The 13,112-nt window shown below is 39.0% G+C and overlaps 2 protein-coding genes across 3 annotated transcripts in view; one reads left to right on the forward strand and one right to left on the reverse strand.

The window, feature by feature from the left end:
• CMSS1 (cms1 ribosomal small subunit homolog (yeast)) overlaps nt 1-13,112 on the forward strand; it is a 372,024-nt gene that overhangs the window by 97,424 nt on the left and 261,488 nt on the right. The window contains exon 1 of one of the 2 annotated variants that reach the window (XM_011962502.1): nt 11,750-11,820. The exons of the other annotated variant lie outside the window; for it this stretch is intronic. The gene's annotated coding sequence lies outside the window, so the exon portion shown is untranslated. Of the gene's footprint in view, nt 1-11,749; nt 11,821-13,112 lie in introns of those variants that run through there. 2 annotated transcript variants of the gene reach the window in all.
• FILIP1L (filamin A interacting protein 1-like) overlaps nt 1-13,112 on the reverse strand; it is a 293,127-nt gene that overhangs the window by 82,572 nt on the left and 197,443 nt on the right. The window contains exon 4 of the mRNA XM_011962505.1: nt 10,080-10,258. Coding sequence (XP_011817895.1) covers nt 10,080-10,258 — 179 coding nt within the window. The remainder of the gene's footprint in view (nt 1-10,079; nt 10,259-13,112) is intronic.

Consider the following 13,112-nt stretch of genomic DNA (forward strand, 5'->3'; position numbering starts at 1 on the left):
GTCAGTGGGAAAGTCTGATTTATGTCATTAACATTCACTTTATACTCTTTATAACATCATACCGTATTTAAATTGAGGTCAGATTCAAGATTAGTCTCAGGTAAAGTTATAAAGTAAGAAATTGGCTCTCTTCTGCATTGTTAGTAATGGTATAAATATCTTTTACAACAGGCAGTTTAGCTATAGGTTTTATAATCCTTAAATAGGTTCATAACTTTTGACTTAGCAATTTCATATATAAGAATTCTAAAACAGGGCCGGGCACAGTGGCTCATGCCTGTAATCCCAGCACTTTGGTCGGCCGAGGCAGGCGGATCACGAGGTCAGGAGATCGAGACCATCCTGGCTAACACAGTGAAACCCCGTCTCTACTAAAAATACAAAAATCATCCGGGTGTGGTGGCAGGCGCCTGTAGTCCCAGCTACCTGGGAGGCTGAGGCATAAGAATGGCGTGAACCCGGGAGGCAGAGCTTGCGGTGAGCAGAGATCATGCCACTGCACTCCAGCCTGGGTGACAGAGCAACGCTCCGTCTCAAAAAAAAAAAAGGAAAGAGAAAAGAATTCTAAAACAATAATCAGAAAGGCATAAAAATTAATTGGAATATGAGGCCATTCAGGATAGTGTTCTTTATAATAGTGACAAAGGAGGAATATAAATGCCCACAATAGAGAATTTGTTAAATAAGTTGTGATGCATCTGTGTGATACAGTAGTATTCATCTACTTTAATTGTGATGTAGAGTAGTTGGTGATTTGGGAAAATGGTCACGATGTTTTTGTTAGTGAAAAAATATTGAATATAAAAACTACAAAGTATGAGTTGAGTGAGTTGCTTTTAGTGATGAGTTATTGTCTCTGATGTGTTTAATCTTAAAACCCCCTTTTAGGATCTTTTTTTATTCTAGCTCCATGATAAGAGCACCATACGCTCTTACTTCTGCCTTCTTGGGGATAGTCCCAAAGCTCTCAAGCTCATTCTGCTTTCCTCATCAAAATGGGCTTGTCTTGTATCCCATTCTCCCATGACCATGCTAACCAAAGGGAATGAATCCAGAAGCTAATTCATGATGAGAGATTAATGGAAAATAATAGATTAAAATGCAGCCAACTTTTCCTACATTTCATTCACTCATTCAAAAAAATATTTATTTTACCTCTCCCATGTTCTTGGTCCTGTGGAAGGAGCTGTGTAACAAAATATATCAAAAGTAAGCCCACTTACCTTAGAGTGGGAATATTTGATTTTTCACATAACTTTAGACAAGAAGATGCAATTAGTGTGAGGATTTTTGACAGTGGCAAGTCAGAGGAGCACTGGAGTCTTTGGATGTACTTAAAAACCCTCACTTTGGTTCAGTCTTGATTTCGCATATTTGGAAGGCTACGTTTTTCATAATACCACCAAACTAACATTTCTGTTTCTCTAAGTAGAATGATTTACCAAAAAGAAGAAATGAGTCTTAATGGTTAAAAAAAAAAAAAAAAAAAGGTTCACAGAGCACTGTCTTGCCCAGCTCAGTGTTATACAGTGTTAGATCATTAGGACATTCAGTAATTTTCCTACACTAAAGAAAATAGGATACAACCATGCCTTGGGTATGAGCCCTTATTTGTGCCTCCTGTGTATCCTTTGTTGTCATTAGCCTGCAACTTTGCATTGCACTTACATGATTTTGTGTCTGTCTCCCCTATACTAAACAATATGCCCCTTGAAAGCTCTTATTAATTGTCACATTATTAGAACCCAGTATAGGGTCTACTTAAATGCTTTCTTGGCAATTCAAAAAAAAGTGCCCATTGGTATCATGCAGAGTACATAAGTAAACTACTTTGAAGAAAGGCAAATTTGAAGAAAGATATGTATAATGGTTAATTTTATGTGTCAACTTGACTGGGCCATGGGATGTCTGAATAGCTGGTTAAACACTATTTTGAGGTGTATCTGTGAGAGTGTTTCCAAAGAGGTTAGCATTTTAGTTGGTAGACTACCCTCCCCAGTGTGAGCAGACATCGTGCAATCTGTTGAGAGCCAGAATGGAACAGAAAACTGAAGGCAGGTTGAATTAACTGACAGGGTTAATTGTGCTGGAACATCAATCTTCTGTCCTTGCCACTCCTGATTCTTAGGATTGGGAATAGAATCTATACCATTGACTTTCTAGCTTTAAGGTCTTTCGGCTACATGACTGGCTTTCTTGGGTCTCCAGTTTGTAGACAGCAGCTCATGGGACTGCCCAGCCTTCAGGATCATGTGAGCCAATACTTTGTGATAATGGTTTATACACACACACACACACACACACACACACACATATACACATTCTGTTTCTCTGGGGGACCCTGACAAATACAGTGCTAATGCTCACTGAATGCTTTGTATGTGCTAGACACCATACTTAGCACTTGCTGTGCATTATGTGATTAGTAATCACAAGAACCTATGAGATCTCTATCATTTTTTAAACAGATGGTGAATTGGAGACTTAACAACATTAAATGCTTTGCCCAAGGTCAAATAGCCAGTAAGATCAGATGAGAGGATGGGACCATGCTTTATGGTCCATGCTCCATGTTTGTTGTTCTAACTCGAGTCTGTGCTTTTAACTCTGATACCCTATGCTCTTCCATAAGGCCTTTCTGTTCGGTGATATTCATTCATCACTTGTGCCAGCCATCATCTTCATGGCTGGCCAAGGCTGTTTGGCTTCATCTTCTCATCTGAGGAATTAATACACTTGCCAGGAAAGCTTACCTATGAGTTGCAAATTCAGGATACATTTTAATTCTAATATCCCACCTTGATTTCACTTTTGAGGCAAAAATTTCCATTTTGATATGGTTTAATGGCTCTTTTTCCTCTTTATATTTTTTAGTCCAGATGGAACAGAAGTTTGAGGTTGCCTTTCCACATTCAGTTTTTGGCTACCTGTTTTATAGGGCTGTTAAACTAGTAACCACCAGCCAGTTAGTAGATATATTTATAGAGTATTTACTGTATGTCCTGCATTCTCCTAGGGCTGTGCGGCCTGTTGGATAATTGCTGTCTTTAATCTCCTTTTTGCCCGATCTTCCACAGTGTTGCAACAGTGGTGTCTGTGCCACAGAATGGATACCTGCATTCTTCCTAAATTATCTACAGATTATTTTGAGTGTCTTGTCTTTTCAACTGTATTTTAGTTGTGTGTTAGATTTATCCTGGACCTCCCGTAACACCAAGCACATGGTTTGAGTACCTAGGGATGATTCTAGGGAGAATAGCATCAAATATATTGTCAGGAGAACTGGCTTCTGGTCTGGCTCTGCAACTATTTCGCTGGAAGATTTGGTGACTTTTTTTATCTTGGACTTGATAGGCTTCAGTTTTCTCAATTCAAAAAATCAAAGCATTGGTCTAGATTGCTAGGTCTTTTCTAGCTTAAATTATTGGCTTCTGAGATTTCTATTATTTTTTATAGTTATCTGATAGATTGATTCATGGTGGTTGTATTAACAGGAATAAAAAGGTTGTGAGTGGACTTGGATGTGCAAAGGTGATATTAGGTTCAGTTTCAAATATGTGGAAGCAGTAGGGTATACCGAAATCTAGATATCCTTTAAGAATGGACATACAGATTTGGATTTAAAGTTGGTGGTAGTCACTGTCATTCTCACTGACTTCTTTTGGTAGTGGAGTTAGAATCCTAGACTTGAGGTAAAAGGTACTTGTTCATGACAGTCACATAATCATAAATTTTTATGTGTGAAAGAGACACAGAAATCATATAGCCTGCCCTTGTTTTTTTTTTTTTTTTTTGGTTTGTTTTGTTTTGAGACAGAGTCTTGCTCTGTTGCCTAGGCTGGAGTGCAATGGCGCAATCTCGGCTCACTGCAACCTCAGCCTCCTGGGTTCAAGTTATTTTCCTGCCTCAACCTCCTGAGTAGCTGGGATTACAGGCGCACGGCACCACGCCCAGATAATTTTTGTATTTTCAGTAGAGACAGGGCTTCACCATTTTGGCCAGGCTGGTCTCAAACTCTTGACCCCGTTATCTCCCTGCCTTGGCCTCCCAAAGTGCTGGGATTAGAGGCGTGAGCCACTGCGCCCGGCCCCTTGTTTTATATACAAGAAAACTAAAGATTTTAGGAATGGAATTTGCCAAAAGTTATACATAGCTGCAGATCAGGTCTGCAGACCAGACTCCTGCTATCTCTAAGCTCTCGGTTCATCCCTCACTAGGCTTATTAATGTTTTCTTTTTAGCATTAATAGTATTCTTTTGTAAGCAATAAATTCACTATCGTGTACATTCAAATACACATTCAAAATTATTTGTAAAATTTAGTTCAAAAAACTAAATTTCTGGGTAGGAAAAGCAATCAGGTAGTATTGTCACTCTATCTGAATTTTGACCCCTGAAATTAAAAGGCATTGTATGGAAACTGCTGAATTGTGCAGTTTTAAGAGTATGGTTTTGTGACATCTGTTGAAAGTTTAGTCATGATGTACAGCCCTAAATGGTTTTTTAGTACCCACATGAGGTAATTAATCTCTCTGCATCCCTTTTCAGATCCTGTGTTAGGTCTAGCATGTATCCCACAAGGCTGATCGTGTTGTAATTCTGTATAGAATTACAATAACAAAATATGTGTTTGTGGTGGATCTCCATTTTGTTCTGGTAAAGAACTAGATGCCCATGACAAAGGTCAAGTGGAGATCTGGCATCCATTTCAATACTTGCAAGACATAGTCTTGAGAATATGTAATACAAATAACTCCTTGCCAGAAAAACTGAAAGGAAATGATTGCATTTGAGTACAATGTATTCGACAACAATAGTTTAGTGTGTATGAAATTTAAAACTGCTGGCTTTCAAAATATTTTTTTAAGTAGACTTTGTTTTTTTTTAAAGCTTTATACCCACTGTGTATTGCTTTGTGGGATATCCTTAAAGGCTGAGATTTAAGACCAAAGAAGCCGAAAATCTTAATGGCACGATATTGAATTCTCTAGTAAAGTACTTTAGTTTAATGTGTTTATTCATTTCTCCTGAATGTTCTGTCTTCATGAGCATTAATGTTATTACATTAGTTTACCATAGTGGTGCCTTTTTTCTACCCGTCATGAACTCATAATGCCTTAGAAGAATCAGTATCAGGTCTTAAAGCCTGCAGTGGTGTCTTTAGTTTACATAATGAACAAATATTCAAGATTTTATGTAGGTGAGGACCATATCTACCTTATTCGCCCAGTATCTAGTATGGAACCTGGCTTGCAGTAGACATATATATTTAATCAATTATTGTTTTTGTTTTGTTTTGTTTTGTTTCAGTTAATGAATGGCAAGTAGCACTAGCTCCAAACTAATGAGTTTAACCTAAAAACTGGATAAATTAACTCATTCATTTACGTATTTCAAAGGAGTATCCAAATCCTCTAGAAAGAAAATTTGATGTTTTTGAGAGAAGCCTTTAAAAGTGGTCTGATTTACTCAGTTAGCAGTAGGGTCAAATATGGCTCAAGCAGTGTTTTAGTCACCTAGTCTGATGGCAGTCTGGAAAAATAGGCCTGTCATAATAGAAAAGGATTGATGGTGAAAATACTTGTTTATAAAGTTGTTTCAGACAAAGGGAGAGGTGGAAGTGCTTTGTTCTTCTTTAAAACTTAACAGCAAAGAACTTCCCAGGGTGTGTGGTCAAGGCAACAACACTTGGAGCTGGACCCCTGGTGACTTTCCTCTAAAGGGCTCTAAGGCCTCTGCACCACTGTTCAATCCAGTCAAACTTGGACAGAAAAGGAACAAGAGATTAATTCTACCTTGACTCCTTTCTTTGTGGCTTTTGAGAAGCTACCATTTGAACTTCTGATTTACAAAGTTGAACTATCAGTGCTAACCTACTTGGCCAAGATTTTATGAAAAGTGATTTAAGGCTTTAACAAAATCCATGATTGAAGCCACAGTTTTATATAGAGCTGCCATAACAATATTTGTTTCCTGCTTTAGTTGTTGTTTCAAGACCAGAAATGCAGTAACATATATGGGTAGCATACATAGTTTGTTTTAGTATTCTAAGAAAGAATGTATGGTTTAGAAAAAAAAAAAAACAACTTTTTTCCTTCAGAGCCTTTTCCTCTATTGAAACTGAAAAAGAAAAAAAATTATGCAAGCTTTTTTGAAAGTACAGGCAAAATTGGCATTTCACTTATGGGAAAATTTTGCAAAATTACATTGACTAAAAGTGACTTTTGTTTTGGCTTTCCTGTGAAGCCATACAGAAAGGCCAAAAATTATTGGCATTGCTTTTGTGTAAAAAAACCTTTTACATAGACTCCACCTGTAAGTCAGCCAAGTACATAATTCAGGTCATTGGTGACACACGTATCCACATGTTGGAGCTGGTCAGTGAAAGTTGTCATGAAACGTGGATAGAATATTACCTTATGGACAGACCAAACCGCACAGATTACAGCTAAGGAAACTTTGCATTAACATGCTTGGGAACAGGCTTTCCTGAGCCGATCCCTGCCCCCACCCACCCTCAGTGGGAAAGCCAATTGCTTACTGATTACGACAGCGACATCACTTGGCAAACATTTTGGCCTGAGCTCAATGTGTGACATCAGTCTCCTTTAGGGTTTTCCACATAAAACAAATTCTCCAAAGAAAACACAGAAATTGAGCCTTAATTTAAAATCCATTATTACATCCTCTGAGGTCTCATTAACTACCTCAATCATGTATTTCTTAATTTTTGTTTTATTTCCAGGTAGATACAAACCAACACTTAGAATGTGAGCACAAAACCTTTACCATGTTTATTTCGGAGTTTCAACCAGATAGCCCTTTGTATCTATTTTCAACCAACCTCCCTTTTACTGGGGTCATGATATCTTTGTTTCACTGCTGGGAGGGTTGCTAGTTTGGGAGTGGTTTACAACACTTTGTTTGAGGAAGGAAGTAAACATTGTTTTTTGACCCTTCAGGATAAGTTAGCCTCACTTTTGTGCTAGGCAGCTGTGTGCTTGAGAGAAAGCACTCTCAGTGAAGTTGGAAGGACTCAGTCATGGTGTGTTTTGCCATGTCACTTGAAAGCAAGGCACGCTACGGGTATTCCACAGTCTTGTGTGTAAGCACCTCCTCTGAGCATTTATTTACCTGAAGTCATTAGTTTCCTGCACTTCCTGTTTCGTTAGATGGTATTCATTTAATACTACTTTGATGCACATGGCTTTAAAGCAGGTAGAAGTCAGTTATGCCTCATGAGGCCTGCAGTCTCCCAGCAGAAGGCAGGAGAGCAGGAAGGGTGGATGTGAATGGGCCCACAGTACCAAGATATGGGAATTGTGATGTTGTTCAGGCAAAGCAAGGGAAGTCACATATGCATCAAGTGAGTTGAGAATAAGTTTAATATTGTCACATTCAAAGAATTCCATCTGGAAGCTGTTCCTTGGCATATAGAAACAGACGAATATTCTCATATCTTCTGGAATGGCTAAACAGAGAGTGATAGACACTTTTTCCTACTTCTTGTTAATTGCATGTTCACTTTAATTATTCTTCAAGGCAAAGAATCCTATAAAGAAAACTTTATATCCTATAAAGCAAATCTCTTAAATTCTTTCTCTTAAATTCATTTTATATATTTAGAAATATATTCTTCATATATCGATTCAGTGGTATACACTTTACATTTTTCCCACAATTTTTCTTTTTCTCCAGCCCATGGCCTTTATTCCCACTGATCTTTTCTTCCCATTTCTCAGTGTTGTTCCTCCTTGCTCTCTTGGTTTAAATAATCTTTGCCATCTGCCTCCCAACATTCCAGTATAACTTCAGGATAGCTCCCCCCCACCACGAGCCTTCCTCCAGAAGATAGTAGAGATACACAGTGAATATCAGAACTCTCCTCCAATAGCCCTTCACATTCCTGCCATAAATCTGTATCATCTTGCCTTTTCATTAATGTGGTAAGCCCCCTGGGCAGGGACAGCCTGTACCTCTTTGTTCTATGCCAGGCAACACTCTGACCATGGTCGGTAAATGTTCATCATAATGAAAGATGAAAGAAAGTATCTGTATTCAGCAAGTTAGTGCCAAATAAGTATGGCGGCCAAATGAGGCCGCTAGTGCCAAACCACAGAGGTTCAAAATAACGTTTAATATAACATTGTCTCATTGAATAACAAATCTTATATTGTAATGTCTGAGTCAAATCTTCCTTTGGTGTCAGATTTCTTGTGCTCCTTTAATCTGCCCCTGTAGATATTTCAGAGTTCATGAGGAGCAAGTTAGTAAGACCTTTCCCCTGCCCCCTCTCTGCCGTGTAGTGAAAAATAAACCTCCTGGAAAAAATAGAGTGAATATAAGTGCCATGGATTCTCTGGCACTCTGAACAAATGTCTACCATAAAGTATGTGGAAAATAAATGAAAGTTTGCTATTAGCCTGGATGTTGAGGTAACTAACTTAAGTTACCTAGCTGAAGTGTGAACTGGAAGTAGTTGAATAAGCCATTTGAGATTGGTTACTTTCCATCTTTTCAGTATCAATAAAGAGGGTTAATTATCCTTTCAATTTCATATGGATGCTTATACTGTCTACAGTGGTTCAGAATAGAGGGTCAAGGTAGAACAAAATAATCTACCCTACATATGATTAGAAAATATTTACCACTCAAACTCTCCTTTTTTGCAGCCATACTTCTCAAAATACTAGTTCACATTTTAAGTTTCTACATTCTTATTTCTTATTTTGTTTTTCAAAGCATTGCAATTTGGCTTCTGCCCTTACCGCCTTATTGAAATGGCTCATTAAGTTCCTCAGTATCTTCTTCATTGCCAAATCCTGGGACATTTCATTCTTTTCTGCATTATTTGGTGCTATTTGACTGTTCACTCTCTTTTTAAAAAGTCTTTGCTTGCTTCATTTCATTGCCTTCTTTTGTCTTCTGGTTCTTCTAAGCTTCCACCATTTTTTTTTTCAGCTTCCATTTTCAACCCCTTTTTCTTCCAGAAAACTGCCAAGCCTTAAGGTATTCTAGGGTTCCCTTTACAACATTCTCTCTTCTCACCACACCAACACCCACAGTTTCAGCTATCACCTACTGCGGATTCATATCACCAGCCCATCCTTTTACAGACCTGTATTTCTGACCATGGATTGACTTTATACATATTATTCTTTATACCAGATACTGTAATATACTAAGGTACCTCACACTCAAGGACTAACCCAGGACTCATCTCCTACCCACTCACCAAGTATAAACCGTCCTGCCTGATCAAAATCCTGCAATACAGAAAACTGTGCCCCATTCCTGTATTTCATGTGTTCTGAATAGCCAGGAGTGTGTCTCAATAGCTCCTTGGTTCCCTTGCTCTTCTCTCCAGTCTAACCAGTCACTAATTCATATTGACTAAACATCGTAAGTAGTTCTGTGCACACTCCCTCCTAACCTCATGGCCATTGGAACACATCCCCTTGTCTTTCTCATCTGGATATTTGCCTCCTATGTGAGTTTCCTGTGCCCAGTCTAAAGCTCCTCCAGTTGTTCCTCCATGTTCCCTTAACCGTTCTTTAGGAAAGCATAATTGATCATCTTATTTTCCCTTTCACAATTTTCCATTTGCTCCTTCAGGCCAACAGTATAAAGTCCAGCTGTTCAAGGCAAGCCTTTCCTTTTCTCATCCTACAATCATGCCCTTTGCTGTAGCCATGTGAAAAGCTTGAGTTCCCTCAAAATGCAGGTTCTTTCCACTTCTACACTAACATACTTATTTCACCCCCTCCCATGAATATAGTTTTCATTCTTGTTTGCTTAGGGACTAGATCCCTATTGCATGGTCTTTACAGCCTTCACAGGGCACTCCCTTCAAGAGTTAGGGGCCCAACATTTATGGTTCCACAGTCCTTATCACACATCTGTTTATCCATACATTGTACTGATAATGTCTTCGGACATATATCCTTTTCGCCACCCTGGACTATGAGATCTTTGAGAACAGAGACTGTATCATATTTACCTTTGTATCCCTGACACCTGGTACAGTGGCCAGCTCATAGATTGCAAAATGGGACATTATTTTGTCCAAAGCAGCCTTACCTTTCACATTCCTGTTCTAGTAAGCATATGAATTCATCACTCTTCTCCATATATTCTTTATGTTTTCTCTTTTCTTCCTCCAACTCCAATATGGTTTGCCTATGGGATTTTTCTACCACTAAAAGCTGTCCCAGGATTCGTCTGTAAGATTCTTTATGTTTTTCCACAACTTTGTCCAACTACGAAAGAAAACACATTTATAGCCTGTTAACAAATTGTTTATATACAGCCATCTTTCAGTCTTTTAGAAATGTCCCTGTTTTGATTAATTCAGCAATGGTTTTTTGTTTTTTTGTTTGTTTGTTTTGAAACAGTTTCGCTCTTGTTGCCCAGGCTGGAGTGCAATGGTGTGATCTCGACTCACTGCAACCTCCACCTCCCGGGTTTAGGCGATCCTTCTGCCTCAGCCTCCCAAGTAGCTAGGATTACAGGCATGCGCCACCATGCCCGACTAATTTTTTTTGTATTTTTAGTAGAGACAGGGTTTGTCCACATTGGTCAGGCTGGTCTTGAACTCCTGACCTCAGGTGATCTGCCTGCTTCGGCCTCCCAAAGTATTGGGATTACAGGCGGGAGCCACGGGAGCCACAGCACCTGGCCAACAATGGGTTTTTTATCTCCTTGTTTAGTGTTTATTCTCTTGTTAATTGATACTTTTGGGTGCATTTCAACACAAATGTAGTCTTTTTATTGTAATCAAATTTTTCTTGAGAGAATAATCTGTGTCCCTGTGGGTATCAACAATTTCCACATAACCTCTTTCTAACACTCTTGTGTCTCTCTCCCGAGAAGCTACATCAAAGGAATGACAGGAAGTTAGAAAATCCTTGCACAGTGCTGGATTCGCAGCTGCCCTAGCTGATCTTTCTGCCCCAGCCCACCCTATAGTTCTCTCTACCAGTATATGCCTCTTGGATCACTCTGCCAGGACATGCTCATGATTTTCATTTTATTATACATCAAGGTATTTCCATTAAAATAGATATATGGATAGATAATCTATTATGTGTTGGTGTAGTGTGAATGTCACCAAATGTAAGCACTAAGTCCTTTCTGATTTTCACAGCACCGTACTTGCATCTTTTTTACAAAATGATCAACCTGTGCCTGATATATGTGTTTGTCTCCCCTGCTAGACTGTGAACTCCCTGAAAGCAGGGCCTACATCCTTTTTATTTATTTATTTTATGTTTAATCCTTGGCATCTAACAGAGTGCCTTGCTTATAAGAGGTGCCTGGTTTACAGATTGAAAAGAAAAGAAGCAAGCAAGGAAACTGAGATTTTTTTTTTTTTTTGGTCACGCATCTGCCTTTATTGTGAGCAGCATGTGGGACACTTCCAGCAGTAGGTTAAAAAAATTTTTTTTGATTAGCAAAAGTAGGGATTCAGAGAAGCTGTCCAGTTGGTACCCTTAGGAGCTTATCCATGGATACGTAGCCACAGCAGCAGGACAGGACCCCATAGCCTAGGAAGAGTGAGACCCCCAGGACATGAGGAGCTCTTGGCAGATATCCCAGATGCACAGGACTCCATAAGCAGGAAGAGTGAGACCACCAAGGACATGAGGAGCGTGTGGCAGATATCCCAGGTGCACTTGGAGGTGACCTCATAAATGAAGAACCAGGCAGTAAAGAACATGCCAGCGGCCAGAAGCATCACAGTCAGATGGAGTTAGACAGTCAGGCTCATTGGGCTGGTTTATCAGCTCCTGGCCTTGAGCTCCATTTTGCCTGGCACAGGGTAAGCTGCCACCAGAAAAACATGTTGGCAAGAGCTAACTCAGGATCTTTTGCTAATGATAAATTAAGATCTATTAAGAACTTGGTTTTGAAAACACCCGACTTGACTAGAAATCTGGGGCACAAAATGACCTAGTCATTTCAGAAAAAGAATACAACTGAGGTGTCCCAGCATATGGGACCCAATCAATTCTCTCTGACTTCCAAATGCTTAAATTCACAAAATACTTGATTATGCCACACTACTGTTGATGATTTTTAATAAATGTAGCCAGTCCTTTTGTGAAAGCTGACCCCGCTATGTTGTATTGCCTGCTGGCAGAGGCATCTTCTGAGAGGGGAGCTCTTGTATTGATTGTCATGGAAGTGTGTCTCCAAACACTGCAGCCCTCTGAAAATTTTATCTTCAGTTGCCCAAACATTAGAGTCCATCGTAAGGAAAATTCAAATCAACTCCTTTTGCAATTTGAGAGTGAAATAGTGATAGGATCAGCTTTACTTTAGGGAAGTTAATAGTTGACTTAGAAAATACATTCAATTTAATTTGTCACAAGATTGACATTAGAATTAATATATGAGTAATTATAGTAGGTATTAAGTAAAGCATAAATGAATTACTAAAAGAGGCTTTTCTCAATCCAAAAACAGTATTTCCTTGGAAAGCTTGCTGTAATTGTCAAGATATGTATATTAAACTTTATTCAAACCAAAGAGAGAAAATAGAAGGTTTATTTAACCCACTCTTGCTTTCCATTGTGTTTTTTTACCCTGTATATGTTGGTGGTTGTTTGAAGGAAATGGGAAGGAAGGCTAGAAGGAATCAGTGCCCTTCATTTATTCTGTGACCCCTTAAGTGGTCTCCTTTCCTCTAGCTTCACCTCCTTGCAGTCTGTCCTCATCACTGACAGCATGATTTTTCACCAGTGGGACTCCACTCTCCTGTTCAAGGCCAAAAGACCCTTCACCATCTGAACCTCCTGCCACCTTGGCCCCATCTTCACTCCGTATCTTCCCACCGATCCTACCCAACTTTCAGCCACACTGGACTTCAGGCAGTTCTTAGAACTCACCATGGTGCTTCAGGACTGCTTTTTCAATGCCAAGACCTGGAAACCTTTTTTCCTCTTTCACCAAAACTTTTCCTATACATGAGCTTTTCAATGCATATCAACTAAATGAATAAAATTAAATTTAAAAGCTTAATTATACCATTGCTTAAAGTAAGTATTTTAAGATTTGCCCTAGGTTATGCTAATAATACTGAGACTCTTTTATTATAGTTCCTTGGTAAAT

The sequence above is a fragment of the Colobus angolensis genome, unplaced genomic scaffold, assembly GCF_000951035.1.
Source record: "Colobus angolensis palliatus isolate OR3802 unplaced genomic scaffold, Cang.pa_1.0 Scaffold592, whole genome shotgun sequence".
In the NCBI taxonomy this organism is placed as follows: domain Eukaryota; kingdom Metazoa; phylum Chordata; class Mammalia; order Primates; family Cercopithecidae; genus Colobus; species Colobus angolensis.